At 40.1% G+C, this 24,313-nt stretch overlaps 1 protein-coding gene across 6 annotated transcripts; it reads right to left on the bottom strand.

Moving 5' to 3' along the window:
- Positions 1-4,786: 4,786 nt before the first annotated feature.
- Positions 4,787-24,058, bottom strand: BRD8 (bromodomain containing 8). 6 transcript variants are annotated; one of them, XM_068535944.1, is made up of 22 exons: positions 23,981-24,058; positions 22,816-22,912; positions 18,185-18,254; positions 16,802-16,851; positions 16,445-16,567; positions 16,251-16,331; positions 15,766-15,830; positions 14,969-15,105; positions 14,209-14,427; positions 13,677-13,821; positions 12,622-12,831; positions 11,949-12,229; positions 11,144-11,596; positions 10,740-10,833; positions 10,491-10,537; positions 9,502-9,716; positions 9,215-9,307; positions 8,950-9,018; positions 8,400-8,577; positions 7,300-7,404; positions 6,777-6,821; positions 4,787-5,147 (listed from the first exon to the last, which is right to left on the bottom strand). In XM_068535944.1, exons 1-22 carry the CDS (start codon positions 23,997-23,999, stop codon positions 5,088-5,090), a joined length of 2,856 nt encoding a protein of 951 aa, XP_068392045.1. In that variant the 5' UTR covers positions 24,000-24,058; the 3' UTR covers positions 4,787-5,087. The 6 variants fall into 6 exon arrangements, with proteins under 6 accessions (XP_068392045.1, XP_068392050.1, XP_068392049.1 ...); XM_068535949.1 differs by lacking the exon at positions 14,209-14,427; XM_068535948.1 differs by lacking the exon at positions 12,622-12,831.
- Positions 24,059-24,313: the final 255 nt, after the last annotated feature.

Genomic DNA, 24,313 nt, shown 5'->3' on the forward strand with positions numbered 1-24,313 from the left:
AAGCCCTCGCACAGAAACGAAGACCCGACACAGCCAAAAATTAAAAATTAAAAAAAAAAAAAAAAAAAACAATTTCCCAAGATGTGTGAAAAAGGAACAAGGGTGATAATAACTTAAAAATAATTTTTAATTTCAAGTTAATAGGAGATGTTTTAGTATTTTTAAAAGTATAGTCTGTATAATATTAGACTTGAGTGACAATCTGACTCAGCAACATTTCCTGAATAAATATAGAGAGGGTTACTTATGAGAGTCTTAATGTTGATAAAAGTCTTGTTTTATAAGATGAAAGCATATAGACTTCTATTTATACAGTAAAATTATATTTAATTCTATTTCTAGTGTTTTCGAGCTCTAATTCTCTACTTTTCAATTTACAAAAGTAATCAATGTCCGCGGCAACAAATTCAAATAGGCGTAAACAGAAGTAAAAGTATTAATCCTAACAACATGGGATAAAAGTCTATACTTACAGCTTTGAGGAGGTAGCACGGCTGAAAAGGATATCCACCAGAGGAGTCTCCTGGATGCTGAAGCTTTCATCACACTCACCTGAAGAACGCTGGTCTTCCATCTCTGACACATACCCTTCACTCTGGTCCTCCTCTTTGGATTCTTGCTGAACCTCCCCCTGGGAATGCCAGGAATCAAAGGAATGTTTAGAAAGAGATTTACTACCTTCAAGGTAATTTTTCCTGCATGGGGTAAATGAAGGCTGACCTTAAGGTAAGAATAGGCCAGTTATATAAAGTTATAGAATAAGTTGGAGAAAGGTGACTTAACGAGACCTAAGACAAAGAATTCTTAGAGAACTCTGTATCCCAAGAAAAAATGAAAAAAGCAATATACTCTATTCTAGATAGATGCTGTTTTCTTTTAAAACTGTCATTATTACTTGTGGCCCTGGAGCTGACTAGTCTAGCTGGCCAGATAATATTAATGATAATGGTATTCTAAATTTTACTGATTGCTTACTATGAGCCAGGGACTATGCTAAGTGCTGCACGTGAATTATCTCATTTAAAACTCACAGTACACCTATAAGGTAGAGCACTATTATTCCATTTCAACAAAGAAAACTGAGGTTCTAAAATGTTCACTAACCTGCCTAAGCCTACACAGCTGATGCTAAAACCAGGATTTAGACCCAGGTAACTGAACTCTCTGGAGTTAGCCTATGTGCTCTAACCATACTGCTCTGCCTCTTTGTGCAGAGGACTGATCAGACAGCTGGTTTAAGTTATTCACTTACCTCTTCACTCTCTGTGGGTTGTTCCTGAAGTGCCCAAATATCTGAGGGAGGTGGAGCCACCTCTGGCCTTCCATTTTCTCCCAGTAATGACTTCTCAGCTACCAAGGGGTCTACCTTGGCTGAAAGCTCTTCAGGCTCTTTGCAGGGCTCCCCCTCTCCTTCAGTAGCTTCAATTCCCCTCGCCTCTTGTTGTCTGGTGCCAGATGAAGGGCAGCAGCCTTCACCTGATTCTTTGCTGCTAATGCACAATGGCTCCATTAAATAAGCTACCTGCAATCATAGTTTACTGTTACATGTATAAGAACACCAGTGGAAATCATCATCTACATATCAATAATGCCACATCATTACACTGCCACTGTGACTAAGTTTGAGATGGTAAGGGTTAATTGATTCATTCAGTCATTTTAAATTTATCAAATATCTTATATACACAGGTACTGGGCTAATTGGTAGGGACCTAACAGTAAACAAGATAGACATGATTCTTGCCTCAAGGAGCTTATGTTCTAATTTTTCATCTCAAGTGTCAACTCCAATCAACTGGTAACGACTGTCTAAAAAACTGCTGAAAACTTTGTCTGCCACAAACAATGCAGATAGAATTGGCAATATGTGAACAATTGGCAAGACCAGATTCTTGCTGGTCTTGACCTAGATTCTACTGAATGTGTAGAATTGCCACATAAATATAAACTCTGTCCAATTCTCTTTATTTCTGGTCCTCAGCCCTTCACTAGGGAAATATGAACACTGCAAAATATTGCCTGGAAGTCTTAACATTATAAGCTTCAAGGGGAGTTTGGGCAAGTGTCACCTCCCATGACTCTGAAAGAATGAATTGCAAGGATACTCCTAAAGATAGGCCTATATACAGAAATCCCACTTCCTATGATCAGGCTCCTAACGACTGGGATCTTAGAACATTCAGTCAAAAAGTACATATTTGGCACATGTTTTGTATCAGTACCAAGTGCTGGAGACAGAAATGAACTCAGTTCCTGCCATGTGGACCTTATATTTTAGTAAACAATAATGAGAGTGGTAGATGTATGTATGGGTAAACATTCTCTTAGGAAGTTGAGATTCTTCCCACCTTTGGAAATAATGGCTCCCCATTACCTCAGAGAGAAAGTGGAGGAGGTTCTGGCGACTGACATGCTCCGCCTCTTCCTGAGATTCCTCACTGCCTCCGTCCCCCACAAGCAGCTCATGAGGTTCTCTCCCTGGGCTGCTTTCCTCTAGTTCCTCAGCCCCTGGCTCCTCAGTTTCCCTCCAGCTGCCCATATCAAGATCCAAACTGGAGTCCCATGAGCTGAAGAGTGACCTGCAATCGTTGCTCAACTCAGAGTCATTGGGATAGTCTTGTTCAGAATCCAACCAAACCCATTCATGCCCCATCTGTAAATACACAGAAAAAAAATGCATTAAATTCACTCAAATCAATATTCCTAAGGCATTTCCATCTCCCAATTTTGGTAGAAAGATAAGGGGTCAGAAATTTTTTTCGACTCAACATTACGAAGAGTGAAAACTAGCTGAAGGGGGACATCAGGAGAAAAAGTGATCCGTCATTGGGAATAAAGAAAAAGCCCTATGTCAAATAGTGTAATAGAATTATCACCCAATAATTATTTGTTGTTAGGTTTCCCCATACTCTAAAAGAGAAAAAACAGGAGCATTGCTAGCTGAAATGAATTCCTCTATCCCAAGCCACCCTTAAACTCAACTGCAAGGCAACAATTTTGATGGACAAGGGATATTTTCCTCAGCATATAGACACTTTTAACCTATCAACCATTAAATCCTCAATGCATACTAAGATACCTGTGGCATCCTTCTGGTCATATCCAGCTCTCACTTCTCAGAAAGAGAACTGCAAATCAAGTTTTAAAAATATCTTTCCTTGCTTTCAGTACACTGCACTCCTGGTTTTCTTATCCCTTCGTCCTCTCCCTTTTACAACTTTAATACATCCATCTCCTATGTTCTTGTTTGGGCCTCTGCTTCCTTAACACATCCTTAAAAAAATTCAGCTACTTTGAGGTTTCAACTTCAATCTTTATTAAGGTGGCTTCCAAATCTCTCAACCTCTACTTTTTATATGCATTCTGGTCTCATTTCTCCATGTACCCAAAGGTCAACTCCCTTTAGGTGCCCTACCATCTCCTTCAACTCAACACTTATAAAACTAAAACCACTTTTCTTTCTGAACATCTCCCCAAAATTTGCTCTCCCGAAATTCCTTATGCCTATCATCAACACTATTTTCTTAGTCCTGTTTTGACTCTTTCTTCTCTTATATTCAGTAAACGAGTCCACTTCCCAATTTTCTTCCACAATAAATTTTTCTCAATGCCCATCCTTTATATCTGAATAAATATGATAGCCTCCTGGTCAGTTTCTCTATTCTTCATCCAACCTGCTCTGAATAGAGTCTCCCTATTCAATGCTTTACAATAGCTACCACCTCAAATTTCTCAATGTCACTCAAAGCCCTCCATAAATCAAGCTCTATTTTGTCCCCTTAGCCTGGTACCTGTAATTCACTATTCCTTAATATGATTTCTCATTACATTAGTCTCCTTATTTCCCCCACCTCAGATGCCTATACCTTAATTTAGCTTGCTAAGCTTATAAATCACGTTCTCTACCAACCCAAAATCTATGTCCTTTAATGGACCTCTTCCTCCACAAACTTCTCCAAATTTTAGGGCTCCGTTGCTTGTATCACATGCATGTTTGCAGACTGCTTTGGGAATATACTGTAATTGTATTTAATTTTCTAACTCCTGGATTGATTGAACTATCACTCACAAAGACGGTATCTTCTACTTCCTTAGGATCCTAGCAAGCTTTCTAGTTTTACTTAAGCCAAAAAGATCCATGACTTTCAATCACAAAGTTCTATATCTTTCTCAAGAAGGCTCAAAATACTAGACAATACCCTATTAATCTCCATCTCTTTTTAATAAAAAGCTCACTAGTTCACTTCACTGATTTAGTTTTTATTTAGTAACAGAAGTTGGAATAAACTCAGGTGATAAACTTGATAACTGAGTTTAGCCTTCCAATAGTAATGTTAAGAATTCTAAAATACACAAGAACCCTACACATAGAAATAGAAAGGAATAATAATATACTATTCAAGAAATACCATATGCAAAGACAGTATAAGTAGAACAAATGCCAAGGATAAAGATGCTACCTATATCCATGCTTTAATCTTCTTTAAGCAATGCCATGAACAGAGAACTCTGAAAACCTTAAGTTTTACCAAACATTGAAGAAAGGCTGAATAAGGCAGTACTTACAGCACAATGCAGTACTTTTAAACATTTTAAACTCAATCTTGGTTACTTACCTTCTCTGACCTGTAGTAGAACAGTTCATATTATAAGACCACTTTCCCCCCAACAATCTCATTCCCACAAATGACAGAAGTTTCCATATAGAAGAAATCACAAATTTCACACACACACATTCACACACTCAAAGAACACACCAAAGGCTAGTTTTCTTTTCTTTCAGAGTTTATTGTGTACACATACACTTCACAGGTTTTTTTTTTTTTTTTTAAGTCTGTACACTTCACAAGACAGTACAAACTAGCTACAATCTGCTAGCAACACATCAGGACATTAACACATCCCATGATTTTTGCCCTAAAACAGGCAATTGTGCTACTCCAACTCTCTGAGAGAGATTTTTCCAGCTCATGTCATGTGGCCCAGACACCTCCTCTTCTGTAACTTCCACTTCTGGAACTTCCACAAGCCCAAGCTCTATCTTTACTTCTATTTCATGTTCAGCTCAGTGCAGATACTCTGAGGCTTCACTTTTTCATCTTCATATCTGCTTCAATGGCACAGCGGCGCCCCCTGGTTCCCCCATCCTAGATGACAGGCAGACAAAGAAACGGAGCATGAGTGAGTTAGCTATGAGGTAAGAGAAAAGGTGCAACAAGAATGGTGGGGCTTTGGTTTTTTGGGGGAAGAAGGGGGAGAATCAGCAGAAAAATCCAGGAAATGAGGGGCATTTATCTGTCTTCCCACAGAGTGGGCTAAAAAGCACCTGGTACTAGTGTGTGAGAGGAAATGTAGGACAGAGTACCTTGCTTCTGCCCACCATAGAGGTCACTGGAGTTCACCTGGGGTCCCACAGAATGACTATGAGTCATCCCACCCAGGCCCCAAATCATGTGCAAAGGAACAGGAAGAGTAAAAGATGGGTGGGAGAGTCAGAAAGGGCAGTGGATAGTGAGATTCTTGGCTAACATACCTGTCCAGCTGTTGATCCCTATAAGAAAGGCCTTTCCTGCAGACTGACCCTGGCACTAGTTCCCTAGCACCTCCTGAGTTGTTTTCCATGAGATCAGGACAATCAGAAGGCTTCTTTCCATCTGCTGCTCTCTCCCTGCAGCCCAGCTCCTTCCTCTTGTGCAATACTTTGCTGTCTTCAATAGATAAAAGATTCTATTAACCAGCCTTGCAACAACCAGCCAATTGCTTGGGGATCCAGAGTCACTGTTGCAGGCCAGTAGGAAAGAACGGAGATTACAGTGTTCTGTCTGTGGTACGGACTAAGGCCTGTAGGTAAGGTGAGCTAGTGAACACTTTTGCTGGGCCAGGCCATTTTTACATTTCTAACATGCAAGGACTCTAAAATTCTTAGAGCTCATGAACACAAGTTGCCTTTGAGGCAACAGTAAGTATAAAAATACCACCCTTGTATTTGTATAACACTTCCTTTTTTTTTCAAGCCATTTTATCCTCACAACATCCCTGTGAGGTACGCTGGACAGGCACCTCATTATATTACCTCCATCACACAGATGAGGAAAACAAAGCTCCAAGAGATAATCCAGAGTTTTAAGATCATGTGGTTTTCTAGGCTGATATCCTTCCATTACGTCATGACTTAGAGCCTCATAATGAACAACAAAGAGTCAGAGTATTGTTCAAATCACAGAGGAAAAGAATAGAAGTCTTTAGGCTAGCTTTACTAAGCTTATCTCTAATTCCACCAGCCACTACTGTACGTAGTGGTCACTGTTACTGAGATCTTTATCTTAAATTTTACTGAATGTTTGTGTATCAGTCATCACTCTTGCAACTTAATATTAGGGGAAAAGAAAAAACCCATGTACTGAGTATCTGTAGGTATGAGGAACACTTTTGAAAAGCCAGCTAGCAGTTGCTGCTCTGAGCAATCTTCTGTTTGTAAGAAAAGAACTGTCAAAAGGTGCACTCAAGAAATGAGGAGCAGGTGCATCCTAGATCCTTACCAATAATCTCTCATTTCAGCTCAGTGAAGTCATAAATAGTCCCTACCCAGCCCACACACACACACATGCAGAAAGACAGGAGTGCAGAAGATAGAGTTTCTTATTCGATGACTTGAATAAACAGAAGTTTAAGACATTGCCACAGTCTGCATGTTCGATTTCCCTCTGCCACCCACCCCCAGCAAGAGCTGAGAATCTCTGTGGCAACACCACCCCTTGCAGCCATTCAATACTTACAAAGAGAGAGAGAAGGAAGGCAGGAGAGCCCATGGGGACACTGTCCTGTTAGAGGACAAACAAACACTGATCAGGTTCCACGGAAACTCTCAGCTGCAAGCACCCCAAACCTCAGGACAGAGACACAAGCACCACACACACAAAGACAAAAATTTTAAAACTCAAGAATAAGAGGAAAGAGATCCAAAAGCAATCTGGCCATTATGCCTCTGGAATAGGAACTGATGGTCCCCAAAGGCTGCAAGCTAAGTCATTTCTCCCACCTCGTGAGCACTCTCCGAGAGGAGATAATAATTCATGCACTCAGCTCACAATTTCTCCCATGTGACTGGGTCTTCCAGTCACAGCAGGTTTCTGCAGTGTTTGGATGGGAGCAAACAACTACCATTTAAAAATCTTTATGTCTGTATACCATTGGAATGTAGAAGCCTGGAAGTACCAAGTAGTAACATAAGGTTCCTTGGATGCTTCAAACTTCTATCACTGGAACACTGGCACACAGGCTCTTCCTTGGTCTCCTCACCTTCTCTGAAGAATCCTGTTTGCGGGTAGAATCTCTCCCTCGAAGACTTTTAGCACTGATCCCAGACTCAGATGTCTGCATAATCAACTGTGTGGCCAGGAATTGCTGTAGGGAGAAGAAACAGAGTTGGCCCTAGAGACCTGATCCAACAAGGAAAAATGAAGACACCTTAGGCTTTGTAAATAGGAGTACAGTACTGTTCTGCAAACAGCATTCAAATACGTCTTGAATGATTAGGAGTTTTAGCACATTAGGTTTTAATTCTAGTTGTGCATGCTAAGGAATCGGAAAATGCCAAATAGCTCTAATTTTTTGTTGTTGTTATAATATAGCATCAAAATCTCTATGCTCTTACTCTATAGCACAGGGAATTATACTCAGTATCTTGTAATAGCCTATAATGGAAAAGAATCTGAAAAGAATATACATAAAAAATTGGGTTGGCCAAAAAGTTCATTTGGATTTTCTTCTGTAAAATGTTATCTGAAAAACCTGAACAAACTTTATAGCCAACCCAATAGATATAAAACTGAATCACTTTGCTGCCCACTTGAGACCAACACAACACTGTAAATTAACTATATTTCAATTTTTAAAAAAACCCTAAAACACAAATCTCTGTGCTCTAAGAATGAGAATGAGAGAGAATAAAACTAGATGAACCAAAGCAATTTAAGTAATCAGTAAGCAATTTAAGTAGTTTGGCAGACTCTGCAGAGATAGACAACATCCCTCCAAGTTCAATATCCCAAAGGGTGCCTGGTAATGTAACTACAGGATAGAAGTAGGTTCCCTGCAATGAAAAGGATCGTCTACCATGTACATAATTCACATCACTTAAAAATATACATTCATCATCTTACAAAAATTTTATTAAAAAACTTCAGGAAACAACATATTTTCCCAAGAAAGGCAGAATATTCTCTCACAACTCTTTTACCAAACCAACATGAGAAAACCAACATGAATCCAGCAAGAACAAAATTGTATCTTCCTGTGTCCCTGATGGCTATTCCAAGCAAAAACCACAACACCCCTTCCTAACATCAATACAAATCCTTCTCTTGAGTATTTTAAAATTCTCAGGATCCTCAAAGTACCTGGATCTGCTCCAAGACATCTCGCTGCATTTCTACCGCCATGTGATAGACATCGTGGTCTGAGCTATTATACATCACAGCATTCTGGAACATCAGCATAATGTCACGCTGAAATTCAGCTGTGCTGCGGATCAGTCCATTTTCAATGTTTTTCTTAATAGTTGACAAATCCATAGGCCTAAAAAACAGAGCAGGGGGAAATGGGAGCATAGAGGGGAAAAGGACTCCACTGGATCTCCGAATATATTATTACCGTATGCATTTCCTTATACCTTTAGTCCCAGCTGCCAGGACTCAAACACCAAGCCCTAAAACAAGTACTTAACCCCAAAACCAAATTCAGCCTGTATAATAAGTACTGAGAAAGGTAATAAAGGGGGTTAATTCTTTTAGACTCAGTGATCCAGTCAGTGAAATAATTAGTTTAGCACTTGGTCATACTTACATCAAAAACACCTGCTTTAAACTTTCTGTCTAAAGCAAAAGTCCACTAAGACTGGACAACTTACAATTCAGGCCTAGTCAGCATGCTGAATGGATCATGGCTTACCTCTGTACAATGCTGTGGTAGCCAGGTGCTATGTCATCTGTAACAGGCTGCAGGAAGACATTGGCATACCTGTCCAAAAAGAACGTGGTGCAATTACTGACTTAACCTCCAAGAAGCACAGGTGAAGGAACTTGAACTAAGCGGCTGAAGGTTGTAAGAGCCAATGCCATCAGTCCTGTATAAGCGTACTCAGACTTTTTTCTAATTACCAACAATGAGGAGGAGCAGGAGAAAATGTTCCTACTACTTGGTAAAGCCCACTCACCTATGATTAGCTGCAGCTCTCCATACAAGCATGATGGCTTTCTTCCAGATTTTCTGTGCCTGAATAGCTTCCTGATCCTCACTACAGACAGAGCTGAAATAAAAGAAATATGAGAGTCCCACTTGGCATAAGTCCCAAAAAAAAAAAAAAGAGTCCTAATTATTTCTTGTCAGATGTTTGTTCCAGGCCAAGAAACAGAAGATGAAAAAGTAAGACTAAAGAAAAGATCCTCTCCTACTTCTCACCTTCACTGCCTTGACCTCAAAGAAAGAATCGCAGATACTCACAACTGTGAAGAAGCAGGGCTGCTGGGGATGGAGTCTGCCAGTGTGTGGGACTGCAGCGTAGCATTGTGTATGCTAAAGCCATCGTCACTCTCACTCACAGGGGGCTCATTATCCATTTCTGACAAATAGCCTTCTCCTTGATCTTCTTCCTTAGGCTCCTCTAGGCTGGCCGCTTCACTGACTCCATCTTCCTCTTCATCCTCACCTGGGGCATCCTTAGACATAGTGTGCTCCAGTCAACAAATGGAAAGGAGAGCAAAGCTATCCAGCAAAGCATCATTAAACATGATCTGTCTTTTGGGTTAGATCAGTTCTAGAAAATAACCTCACACTGTTTCCTGACTGAGCCCTCTATCACTTATACTACCATCTACTTACAGATACTGACTGATCAAGTAACTTAGAACCTGGACAAAGAATAAGACCCAGGATCTTTTTAAAAGGAAGAAAAAAAAAGCTACTTACTTAAGACTAAGCTAAGAGGCGTTCCTTCTTTCCCCTTGCTCTTGAGAGGAACTCTGACCCTGGGTACAAAGTTATCAAAAATAGTTTTTATTGTGTGTCTCGTCTGATGGAGCAAGCTCACATCGCATTAAGTCTGTTTGTTACTACTGCTTTAGTAATTCTAATAAGAAAACTTTGGATGACTTTCTCTGAATAGTATAATTAATAATCTGATTTCTATATGCTCTCCCTGGCTCTGATATCCCTACTCACTCCAAATCTCTCTGGATGTATCAAAGCTTCTTTGCGCATTATATGCAAAGAAAGGTCTGTGTGATATTCACAAACTCTTTCAAATAGGAAGCACCTGTTGCCATAGTACTCCCACTATGCCTAACTGTCCACTGCAGCTTTTCCCCATGCAACTCCTTAACCAGTCTCATCTCAGAGAATAATGATGCGAGTTTACTGAAATTCATTAAAAAGGTAGTGCTATAGGGAAATCTAGTCACACAGCAAGAGGAATAAAGAAAAATCTGAAATACCTTTATCTGGCTTCCAAAAATAGTCCCTGATTCTTCTTTCAATGAGTCTGCAGAGGAGAGAAAGACTACCTGAAGATTTTTCCACCTTAGCCTTCCCCTTCCTATGGACAATAGTCCCCTGCAGCTCTCCTTTCCATGCTGACCTACTCTACCTCCTCTACTTGCCCACAACCCACAAAGCCCTCAGAAGCCAAAGCAAATGATTTAAAGTTAGTTACAGAGTACATATTTCCTGGCTTTATTATTTACCTGACATTTCAAACTTGTGCTGAGTCTCTGACTCTAAAGGATCTTCAATGGGATTTGAGCCATGTGATGGAGACAACATGCTTTCAGGGGATGCCTGAAGACCAAAAAGAACAAATACCTTAAGTCCTGGTAAATCACTACAGCTTATACATTATTCTTCAATGATAATGAGACTATACAAGAAATTCTAAGTCCTCCTACCCATGTAATATGATTCTAATGGTCACCTTAATAGAACAGGGTAAGTATATATAGCACTGATCATACCTATGGGCTTTGGACACATCAACATGTCAGAACTCAGGCATGCAACAGGAACACCAAAGGCCTAAAATGTCACTTCTTACCTAAGATATAACCCTCCACCCCCCGCCCCCATCCCCCAAGCCCCCGATCTTAAATACCTCTGTCTTCACTGTTGTAATTGGAGTTTCATCGCCTCTCCTACTGGAAGCATCTGCTTCAGTAATTTCTCCAGTTGCAGTACTTCTGGGTTCCTCATTTAAGTCCTGACTCCTGAGTTCTGGTGGCTCCATACTCATGGCTGGAACAACTCCAGATACTATTTCAGCCCCTGAAATGCCTTGCTCTGGTTCTGCAGGTTCCATTTTGATCTCAACACTGGGTTCCCTGATGTCCACCAGTTCATGGATTCCTTTGCTTTCTGTTTCTTCAAAGTCCAGCCTCTCTTGCTTGACTGTCATCTCTGGTGCAGGGAGAGGTACTGGCTTGTCCCGTTCCTGCTGGATAGGGTGCTCCCAGGGGCCAGGCAGGGATTGGGGATCATCATTCTCTTCACAGAATGACAGTGCTGCTTCCACTGCTGCCACATCCAGCACTTCAGGATGATCATCTACCTGTCCCATAATACATACACTGTTGAAGTCACAAAAAGCAGCCCAAGCCCCTCAATTCATTAGCACCAAACGAGATGGCCTGAATCTGCAGCTTCTCTCTCCATCTTCTCCATGTAGCAGAAGCAAGCAATGGACAGGTACCTGTCTGGTGCAAACCAGTAACATAGGAAAGGCTGGGTAGATGACTAGTATGTCAGCATCAAAGGGCTCTGGGACTACAGAGATGGACATGGGAAGAAGCAGGAGAGTTGTTTGTTTATGTAATTCTTACTACAAGAAGCAAGGAGAGGCTAAGGAGAGAAGCCTATGTAGGACCCATGAGACATTCTTTGGGGCTTTGCTGAATAGTTACCTTGTCCTCAATGATGGCAATGATGTCCCCAACAGTCTCAAAGTCCAGCTCTTCACCTGTGTAAGACACAGCAATATCCATCTTCTCAGCCAGATCTAAATCTTCCTTCCCATCAATGCTAGGAGCCTTTGATCCTCCAGGGGCCTCTGCTACCCCTGACCGGAAACACTCTTCTTTGATAGAATTGATGATCATGGAGATTTCACTGCTATCCATGGAGACAGTCACAGTATGTGGATCCCCCACAGCCTCCATGGGAACACAGGTGTCAGGCTGACTCACTGAATAACAGGAAAAGAAAACCATCTCAGAAGCTTATTTGGTACCAACTGCCCACCTGGAGATCACACCAAAGCTGTGGACAGATGTCAAGCACCCATACACTTAAGCTCAGTAAAAGTTATCTTACATCAGCCTATGTTTTCTTCTCCTCAGTTTTATCTAGAAAGGTGAAAACACATTCTCAAGCCCATTCATATATGTACACTTAGCCCTTTTGCCCCAACACATAAATGCCCAGCCACTTCTTCTCACATCCTTGTTTTTGTAAGAATAAAGACGGCACACGTCCACAGAGAACAGAAGCTGATGCTCTTGGTCACCTTTCTCTAACTGAAGCTCAAAATGAAATTTTGGATCTAGTTGCTGCTCAGGGCGTGGGTCAAGGACGCACCTGGAGCTACACTCTCAGGAGTGGAGACAGCCGGAGCAGAGGATGGTGCTGGCAGCGCAGGCATCATGACAATGGTAGCCTGGGACACAGACTCTACAGGGGGTGGCACAATTTTAACTGGAGGTTCACTGGCAACAGTAGTGAAGGAAGCAAGAGGTGTGGTGAACTGTGTAGGACCAGCTTCTAAAAGCCGGGAAAGAGTGGGAGCACCTAACAGACAAAGAGGTACACAAACGAGGTAAGAAGAAAGCACATGAGCAAGAAGCAAACAATAGCCACTTTAAGACTCAACCAAGAAAATTTTTAGTCTCAAAGGATGAAAGTAACTCCTGTGTGAAATAAGCTCATTATCTATATCCTTATTTTTTCAAACCTTACTTAAGACCTTCTGCCAAGTTAGGAATGACTCAAAGCACTAGAATACACAACTCACATGAAAAATGAGTGGTAATTTTTAAAAAAAGGTATGAATAAATCTGTCCCTTCTACTGAAGTTAAGCATGCTATAAACCACCCAAATTTAACACCACTCAAATACCAAAATCGAATGTTTGGCATTTTTTAAAACTCTTTTTTCTTTACATTTTCTACCTCATTTAATGCTCACTACATCCTTGTGAAGTATATATATTGCAATTAATAAAAGAGGAAACTGAGGCTCAAGAATTAAGTTACCTATCCAAGGTCACAAAACCAGTGTGTGGCAGGCCTGAGACTCTTTAAGTCTAGTGTTCTAGTTCCAAATCTTGTCTGCCTATGCTATAGTCTCAGGTATCCCTAGCACCCTTCTGTGATTTTTGCACCTTCACCATTAACTTCACTATTCCTCTCAATCAGTATCTATGCTGTGGTCATCCAGGACAATCAGTATTTTGAAGATGAAATGGATTTACAATTTTGAGCACCATGTGGTTTAACAGGTAAAGTAGCTCCAAGGTTGGGCTTTAAATCTAGGATTCACAGTTGCTTAATAACAAAGCCTAGAAACCAAGGGCAGTCAATGCCATGTTCAACATCTCTAAAATAAAGTCGACAGCGGAAAAGTAGTGACTTACCTGAGGCAGCTGGGGAGGCTGCAACAGTGTTGGGTGTTTGCTGCATCTCCCCACCATGTATCATGGGAAGGACCCCGCCTACCTCCAGGAGGACACCTGTACTGTTCAGGTGGCCAGAAGCCACAGCCATTTCACTCTCATTGACCTACCAGGGAAGAATAGAGGTGAAGGCTACACTCAAGCTTTCCTTTATTACCACTTCCCAAAAAAGCTCCAGCAGTTGGCCAAACTTCATGAAACTAAAAGTTAATATCCAAAGAAAATGATTTCAGACCCAAGGGAAACTCTGATTTTCAAAACTTATTGACAAGAGTTCTCTGGAGAAGAGAACCAAAATAATTATGTTTCAGATACCTCAGGACCCAAGGATACTATCAACTATTTTGTTTTGTTTTGTTTTTAAATTAACATTTAACTAGGAGAGCTCTTCCTCTTTTGAACTTTTTTTCCATGTTATATTTTAGGTCCCAGGCACTCCCTTCCAAATTACTTAATCACCACAGCTCTCAAACACCCACAGAAGTCTCCATACCAGTCTGGGGCTAGTAGGCAGGAGGCTGCCCTTCTTCAAGAGCTCTGACAGCAGAGGGGAGGGGGGTGGAGTTGCTTTCTGTCCAAGCATCTTTTTCTGGGGTGAATCATCTGTTACTGGGGTCATGGGGGCTTCTAAGGGTGCAGAGCCTGGAGGAAGGGTGTCAGGAATTCCAGGAAACGAGGTGACTGGGGTACTCGGCAAAGTCCCAGGGGTTACCTAAGAGACAACAGAGAACCTTTATCTGACTTCTCAAACTCAGGAAGGTTCCCTACTAATCTGGATGGGTTAGTGTGTCTACCTATTACTTTATTAGTCCTGAGTGGAACTGCCCAGAAACCCTCTACCCGTCTTGCTCTCAACCACACCTTTCTTCCCCACAATTTTTTCTCTTCTACTCACTCAAACCCAAAGCGACTCAACCATTCCACCCAACTTGCCTTTTATAAACTCCTTACCCACTAGTAATATTATATTTACATAGAATCACCCTATATTTCAGCAGGAATTTCCTAAGACCAGTACACTTACAAGTAAATTCCTTAAGTTAGCCTTTTACTTATCTCTAAAAATGTCAAAAGCCTCAATGTTTTTAGGTCCATTCTTATCTTAGAGCACAGAACATGGTAAATTATGTCTTTAGCATTCAGACCAAGAGAGGAAATTGCCTCTAAGCCAAAAGTGGTTTCCTCATCACTCAGCTCTCTGCTGGCTTACTGCCCCTTTGCTGATCAATTCCTGTGGATGGAAATATACTCACCCCAGAGGTGGCCTCTTCCATAGTGGTTGCAGTCAAGTCGGCAAGTGGATAATCACCTCCTGGGGAGGCAGAATCTATAGGAGAGCGAACCATCACAGTAGGTAACCTCCGAGGGGGTGTTTTTACTGCTTGACGGGCTAGAACATACAAAAGAACAATCTCTGTCTTCAAGATTAAATAAATAAAGCTAGACTCTGCTATTATATAATAAAGGACAAATAGGGATGTTACATTACTAAGGTAGCATTAAGAATCTGGATTAGAAAGCTTTCTTTACAAGTTTTTAGCCTAATTTTTCCTATGAGCAATTCTCACCCTAAGCAAACTTGTCTTGTGTACCCTAAAGGTCCTTGGAGTAGGAAAGTAGTTTAAACATCCCTCAATATCCTCTTCAACAACTTAAGATTCTGCTTTCAACAAGAGGGAAAGACCTCAATGGCTCAAAGCATGTATTCCTAGAATTACAAATGCTTAAGTTCCTCCCCTTATCCAATGACTAAGTTATTCTCAATCTTTTTACAGGCTTTGACTTCTAAAACCTTGTTTATGTTCAATATGTTATTATCAGGCTTTTGTGTCTTAAAAGAACACAAGGTCTAGTGAGATCTCAGCAGAGCTCACTTTCTAAGAGTTTCTTCCTGGACATAAAGAGACGTTTTTATTCTGGTAAAAGAGAAGATGACAGAGAAAAGCGTGCAATTGGAATTAGTAGATTCTGTGTTAACAGTCTTCAACTGTCATCGTCATGCAGTAGTGTATAGTCAAATTGTTAAACAGAGTCACTAGGTTCACCTTACCCTGATAAGCTGCATCCGTAGCCTTCCTCTTTACTTCAGCCTCCTCTTCCTCCAATTTCTTTTTCCTAAAGAGGAAAATAAGGGTTAGATCCTAGCCGGCTGTAGCTCCTTCACAGTGCCCTCACAAGGAAATTTTTTTGCCAGGCTAGCACTTTCTAGAGGAAAAATCTAAAAAATAAATCTTTATCAGCAAAATAGGGAGTTTTGAGTATACTGCCTAACTACCAGTTCTTTACCCAGGCAAACTAGAGCCACTTTTAAGTTAGAACTAAGTTATGTTCTCACACTGAAATATTCTATCACATTACCTTCTAGGGCTCACTACCCCCTCCCAGCCACCAGGCCACTCTGCAGCTTTCCCTTTCCAGAATCTCTCAAGTCTAAAGGGATGGCAGATGTAGGAAATAAGCCAGATTACTTAAGAAGTAAAGAGGGTAAAAAGAGAAAAAGAAGTACAGATGGAAGAACAGTATAATATAACCCACATCGCAATGTCATTGCAAAGCTCATCCAGTCTGCTGTCCATGTGCCCAGCTTGAATTAGTTCTGCATCTCTTTTCAGCCGTCTGTAGGATGAGAGGTAGGTAGACTGGGTTTTTTAATCTATTTAAAAAATTCTGACTAGTATAAGCCAGCCCGATTTGTCTCTCCCAACCATTTTGCATTCTCTGATAAGTACCTATATTTTTCCTGGGTTTCCTTTATCACTTTCTTTAGTTCCTCAACTCGCTCAGCAGTCAGTTTCCGAACAATGACATCTTCAACAGTTTCTACCACTTCTCCCTTTTCACCCCGTTTCCGTCTATGCAAAAATTTAAAAAACAAACAAAAACAAAAAAAAGACCAGACACACGCTTGAATAAGAGAACATTTTTTCCTACTCCCACTTGCTTTCTTTGAGCCTTCTCCACCATCTAACCAGAGATAATTTCTAACTTTTATCACACCATGATATAAACAGATAAAAAAACCAGACTTCCACAGTAAATATTCTCTACTAAAGAGATCTGGCTCAAGTGCCTGGCTTTGTACTCACTTTGGGGTCTCAGTGGTCTCTAGGAGCTCTGAGTACTGGGAAGCACAATGCTATGGAAAAAAGTGAAAATATGATGAGCAAGCCTGAAAAGGAATGACCTTTCAAAGTTCAACATATTAGACTAAGGGTTACACAGGGGAGCTATATTTAAGGTAGGAGTAGCTTCTAGGAGGACAAATTACTTTGCAATCAAATTAGTTCAAAATAATCAATACCATAACACAGAAAAGGAAGTCTTCTGGCCTGGAGTTTGTCTATTTGAGGAAAGACAAGCTAAGAGCCAATATTTATATTTAATATCTACTGAGTAGTTACTGTATGCAAAGCACTGTGCTAAATGCTTTCTAGGTATTACCTCAACTAAATATTTTCAACAATCCTGAATCATCTTTTATCCCTAGTTTACAAATCAGAAAACTGAGGCTCATGGTTCAAAGTTTTCAAGTGGAGTCATATTAAGCCCAGATCCATCTAATGTACAAGACTGGCCTTTTAACTGTTATGCTACACTGACAAGAATAGTTTGTAATAGTGTGGGCATACATGGATGGATTGGCAAATATTGAGAAAAAGGAAAAGTATTTTCAAACTATTCTTCATGGTACAAAAGCCTTGTGATTAAAAGGGCAGGACCTGGTCACACTGGTCAGAATGGCCATCATTAAAAAGTCTACAAATAATAAATGTTGGAGAGGGTGTGGAAAAAAAAGAGAACCCTCTAACACTGTTGGTGGGAATGTAAATTGGTGCAGCCACTGTAGAAAACAGCACAGAGATCCCTCAAAAAACAAAAAATAAAACTACCATATGATCCAACAATCCCACTCCGGAGCATATACCCAGACAAAACTATAATTTGAAAAGATACATGCAATCCTATGTTCATAGCAGCACTATTTACAATAGCCAAGCTAAGACATGGAAACAACCTAAATATCCATCGACAAGTGAATGGATAAAGATGATATTCACAGACATAGAGAACAGACTTGTGGTTACCAAGGGGAAGGGGGTGTGGGGGAGGAAAGGATGGGGAGTTTGGGATTAGCAGATGCAAACTATTATATACAGGATGGATAAACAACAAGGTGCTTTTGTATAGCACAGGGAACAATATTCAATATCCTGTGATAAACCATAATGGAAAAGAATATAAAAAAGAATATATGTATGTATAACTGAATCACTTTGCTGTACAGAAATTAACACAATATTGTAAGTCAACTATACTTCAATAAAATTTAAAAAAGAAATAAACATAAGAACAAATAAATAAGCAAGATACTTAAAGACCAAAAAAAAAAAAAAAAAGGCAGGACCTGGAAGGGAACCCACTTCACATCTCAAAAAGTGCTCTAAAAGAACGCTTACTTGGGAACTTACTTTTTGAGAGAACCAGTCTGGAGGGCGGCCAGGTTCTGCAAAGGGCTTGATTGCTCTGCTAACTGATACCCTACAAAATTAGAAAAGCCTTATCACATACCAAATTGAAAAAAAAAGAGAGAAGGTATACTGAGAGTTCAAGGTTTAGAGTACAAACTTTGGAGTAAAAAATTGTCACTGGGAAATATTCTGGAATATGTGACTATGGAAAATGACACAGCTACTGAAAAGTCATTTTAGAGGGAAAGCGTCATTGCTAAACAGTTTTCCTACATGATGTATTTCCTGAGTGAAGTGAAGCTATTAGGACCTAGGTAAAGTATCATTTGTTCATTTGGGAAAATATTTTTATGTTGATCTTGGTTCTTTCAGAAAACATCTGTCATTTGGGAAGCAATCTGTAAAATATTCCAGCCCCCCAAAAGTTATCTTCTGATCTATTAATACAGCTCTTAGGAATATAAGAAAATAACAAAAGAAGCAAGCACCAGGAAGCACGCACCATGTAGACTTGACCAGACTGATGAACAGTTAGGTTTTTCCTAAATGCCTGCAAGAGGATGTTTAACTTATGGCACTTCACCTCCAGAAAATATTAAACAACCCATAAAAATAACTATGAAATATAATATATATGGTGATTCGGAATGTATTTATAACATAATATTAACTGAAAAAAGGTGACACAATTTTCTGCTATGATGCACTCATATGACTTTTTAAAAAGTTACAGGTATAAAGACAAAGGAAGAAACAGGCAAAAATGAAAATAGACTGAAATGGCTTGATGCAAGAGTGTGAAGGGGCTTCAACTGTGTCTATTTCTTTAAAAAGATCTGAAGGAAACATGACAAAATATTAAGATTTCTTAAATCCAGGTACCAGATACATGGGCACTCTGTATTATTCTCCCTACTTTTCTATGTGGCTGAAGTATTTCACAACTTTAAAAACAAAGTTTTGAATTTTGTGTTGGGATAATGGTTTCAGAGTTCTTTTCTTTTATAAAAAATTTACTTTAACATTGTTATGTGGATAGCTATCAGTAAAAAATAAAGTTTGATCCATAATTTACATCTTTCTTTATACCAAGAAAAGCCCCCAAATCAATCAAAGATTTATATATTTTAAAAAATGTAACCATAAAAGTACTAGAAGAAATCAAAGGAGAATTATTTTATAACCTCAGACTAGGCAAGAACTTTCTAATTATGTCACAAAATCCAGGAGCTATAAGAGAAAATTATTAATAAACTACATTTTAAAACTCTTCATGTAAAAATATTACATTAAGCAAAGCCAAACAGCAAAGTGGTTTAAAAAAATGCTCCTCAAAATAGACAAATGGCTAATCTCCCTAATATATAAGGAGCCACCCCCACCCCCCCACCCCCAGTCAAAGAGAAAGACTAATAGTCAAATAGAAAAACAGGAAAAAGCAGTTTACAGAAAAGGAAATACAAGTGGCTCTTCAACACAAGAAGATATTTAACTTCACTCATCATAGGATAGATGCAAATGAAAGATATGAGAACTATTTCAAAGTTTGATCTTATACTGTCAAAGATCAAAAATACATAACACCACATTCTACGAACCAGGCCATAGAAAAACAGGTACTATGACATATTGCCAATGGGAGTATAAATTGAAACAAATCTCTGAGTAGGGCAATTTGAAATACTTACCAAAATTTATAAACGTATATATTCTTTGACTCAATAATTCTACTTTCAGTTTATCTTAGATACAATTCATACATAACCATGCAAGGCTATATTTATATTAGCAAATGTCCATCAGCAGAGTTCTAGTTAAATAAATTATGGTACTGCATAAAACAATATCATGCAGCTGTTAAAAAAAATGAGCTAGATCTTCATATAAAGATATACAAGGATCTATAAGATACAGTACTAAGTTAAAGAAAAAAAGAGCAGCAGTGACAAGGTAAAGAACACTGTGCATAGTAAATAACCAGTTGTGTTTAAAAAAGGGGGGAAAAGAAAATATTTATTTGTTCATGTATACAAATTTAATGGCAGAGAAACACACAAGAAACTACTAACCCTGGGAGATACGATACAGTGATGGGAGGAAAACACTGTGTACCATTTTTTTTTTTTTAATTTTTATTTACTTCTTCATTTATTTTTGGCTGCTTTGGGTCTTCATTGCTGCACACGGGCTTTCTCTAGCTGCGGCGAGTGGGGGCTACTCTTCGTTGCACTGCGCAGGCTTCTCACTGCGGTGGCTTCTCTTGTTGCGGAGCACGGGCTCTAGGTGCACGGTCTTCGGTAGTTGTGGCACACGGTCTCAGTAGTTGTGGCTCACGGGCTCTAGAGCGCAGGCTCAGTAGTTGTGGTGCACAGGCTTAGTTGCTCCGCGCCATGTGGGATCTTCCTGGACCAGGGCTCGAACCCGTGTCCCCTGCATTGGCAGGCGGATTCTTAACCACTGAGCCACCAGGGAAGTCTCAACCATTTTGAATTTTGAACCTTATGACTTAAGTACCTCCTCAAAATATAAATACAATTTAAAATTTTAAAGTTTTACTTAAGTGTTCTTCTACTATTTTTTTAATAAAAAATGTATAAGAAAATATACAGATTAGATTCTATTTCAATTCAGTTTACTTGGTATTTTGTTTAAAAATGAGTTGTTTATATTTGAGTTATATTTAAGTTCAATCTGAGATTTACCAAATTAGTGTGCTTCGTTTTGTCACAGGATTTACCAGCTCGAGAACAGCTGCTACCTGGAAGATCCTGGTTTCATCTTTGAAAACTTCTTTGAAAAATACATAAAATTGTATAAGTGCTAAGTGTGACCAGCAATGGTGCTTTGGTAAACTCATCTGAATGGTTAAAGTAGTAGAGATATACCATACAAATGCAAATTTGTATATTAAGTAATCTGAACACTTAAGACAATTAAAAGGTGTCCTTAGATCCTGAGGGAAAAAAGAGGGGGGAAAAAAAGGACTAATGTTAAAAATGAAAGCTTATGTCCTGGTAGCAAAAAAGACTGGAAACCACACAGAGTCCTATTTTCTGGTACTTAAAAGAAATACTGAGTGCTAAGACAATTCAATAGGGAAAGAATGATCTTTTCAACAAATACTGAGTCCTGGGACAGTTGCATACCTACATGCAAAAGAGACTCCTGCTTTACAACCTACACAAAAATTAACTCAAAATGGATCAAAGACCTAAATGTGGAGAGTCGAAAGCTGTTAGAAGAAAATATAGACGTAAACAGTTTCTTAGCTATGACACCAAAAGCACAAGCAACAGAAGAAAAAATAAACTCGTATCAAAACTAAAAACTTTTGTGCTGTAGACAATACCAACAGACATCAACAATACCAAAGAAAGGCAACACACAAAACAGGAGAAATATTTGCAAATCATCTATCTAACAAGGGATTTGTGTCCAGAATATATAAAGAATTCTTAAAACTCAATAATAAAATGAAAAATAATCCAAGGGATCTGAGCAGACATTTTTACAAAAAAGACATACAAATGGCCAATAAGAACATGAAAACATGCTCAACAACACTACTGGTCATCAGGGAAATGCAAATCAAAACCACAATGAGATACCATTTCATACTCACTAGTACAGCTATAACAAAAAAAGACAACAATAAATGTTGTCAAGCATGCACAAAAATTGGGGCCCTCATTTATTGCTGGTGGGAATGTAAAACAGTGGGGCCACTTTCTAGTTTGGCAGTTCCTCAAAAAGTTAAATAGAGAATTACAATATGATCTAGCAATTCTACTCTTTCAAGACAACTGGAAACATGTCTGCACAAAATCTTGTACACAAATGTTCACAGCAGCATTAATTATAATAGTCAGAAAAATGGAAACAACCCAAATGTTCATCAACTGACAAATGGTAAACAAAATGTGGCATATCCACACAAGGGACTATTATTTAATCAAAACAAGGAATAAAGGGGACTTCTCTGGTGGTCCAGTGGCTAAGAATCTGCCTTCCAATGCAGGAGACAAGGGTTTGATCCCTGGTCAGGGAACTAAGATCCCATGTGCTGTGGGACAACTAAGCCCGCGCGCCACAACGAAAGATCCCGCATGCTGCAACTAAGACCTAATGCAGCCAAATAATATTAAAAAAAAACAAAAACAAGGAATAAAGTACTGATACATACTCCAACATGAATGAACCTTGAAAGCACTATGCTAAGTGAAAGAAGCCAGTCACAGACAACCACAAACTATATGATTCCATCTACATGAAATGTCCAAAGTAAGTTATCTATAGGGAGACAAAGTAGATGAGTGGTTGGTGGGGAAGGAGTAGGGGAGATGTTAGAGAGGTAAAGAAGAGATTGTAGAATAACTGCTAAGGGATAAGAGGCTTCTTTCAGGGGTATTTAAAATGTTCTAAAATTAGACTCTAGTGATGGTCTTACAATTCCAAATATACTAAATTCTGTGAATATACTGGGTTAATTTTATGGTATGTGAACTATATCTCAATAAAGCTGTTAAAAAACAAATGCTGCTTAAAGGTTAACTATTGGAATCCACCGGTATAAAAAAAAAATACCCGACAGTTTCTAATACCCAAGAAAGCAGACATCCTAGATACCTTACCAATTTTGATCTCCACTCCTCATAACGGAAGACGCTAAACACAGCTTCTCTCGGATGGACCATGGCTCTGTAGGGCCAGTACTCAGCAGCTTATGTTCTGAAAGGAGAGAAGACTTGGAGACAACCACTGAGACACTAATTCTAAGCCCCAAAGGGAGGACTAAAAGCCTAACACAAAACATCCCAATCTGTAAGGACAAAGTGAGCCACTATCACCAAATCTTGATTTTCACCTCTCTAGTAAACACCACCACTAGGGTGATGCCTATTCATTGCATGAGAACTGCACTGAGTATATGGCAAAACATTTTTTCTTCAAATGCCATGGTTACTCTTTTTTTTTTTTTTTTTAAATTTAGAGCAGTTCTCCCCAAAGACCCAGTTTTAAGAATGCTTTATTCCAGGTACTTCCCTGGCGGTCCAGTGGTTAAGACTCCGCACTTCCACTGCAGGAGACACGGGCTGGATCCCTGATAGGGGCAACCAAGACCCTGCGTGCCCCGCGGCGTAGCCAAACAAGAATGCTTTATTCCAATTTGGACGCAAGGGCTATTTCCCAGGATTCCGAGGGCTAACGCCCCCCCCCCCCGCCCCCGCACTGCCCCACCTCCTTCTTAGCATAAACTTGTTTACTTCTCTCAGGAACACCCACTCCCCTTTAGCTGTTGAGCCTAAAAGACCTTTTCAATCCGTGAAACAGGGGGAAATGGCTGAGATGCACGAAATGCAATTTTCCCCCAGTGGCAGAAAAAGCTCACAGTTAAGATACCCCATTTCTCTGTGAGTATGGGCCTCACAAAAGTTCGTCAGAAAACGACTCTTTGAGACGCCGGCCATTCCATATAGCTGTTGTGTGGACAACATGTCTGTCCACACGCCCGAGCCTCTGAGGCACCTTTTTTCCTCTCACTCCGCGGAGCTCCCAAACATACAAGGACTCCCTGAGGTGCTTCTCTCAAAACTCCGCGGCCTTACTGAAACACAAGACTCTACGCTTCTAGGCCCCCAACCGTTGGCCTTCACAACGCCGGTCGAGCGCAGGTCTCTGACGGCCCTGGGCCCTCAGGCAAATCATTGCTCCTACTCTCTAAGAGTGTGACAGAAATCTGTTGCCTGGCCTTGGCTCTACAAACACCTTCCACACAAGAGCAGCACAATTACTTACTGCCCGTTCCTGTCGCCATCTTGGCCCCGAAGTCTCCAACCCCCGAAGGAAGACCGTCTCTTAGGGCTAAAGCCCGCGGGATTCTGGGAAATCGAGTTCCGGTGTTTGTTCGCGGTGCGTCATGGGAAATGTAGTCCCCCACCCCACCCCACCCCACCCCAACCCCAGGATGAACAAGCGCCCTAAACTAGGTCTCCTGTGAGAGGATGGCGACTGAAGCCTAAGGATTGCCTTTAGGCTTCTTAGAAAAGAAATGCCTAGGGTTCAAGAAAAACTGATAAACCGGATTTCCAGTGGGCCCAACTCCAAACTCCGACAGTTGGTAACCCGTCC

The sequence above is a fragment of the Eschrichtius robustus genome, chromosome 2 (assembly GCF_028021215.1).
Source record: "Eschrichtius robustus isolate mEscRob2 chromosome 2, mEscRob2.pri, whole genome shotgun sequence".
In the NCBI taxonomy this organism is placed as follows: Eukaryota; Metazoa; Chordata; class Mammalia; order Artiodactyla; family Eschrichtiidae; genus Eschrichtius; species Eschrichtius robustus.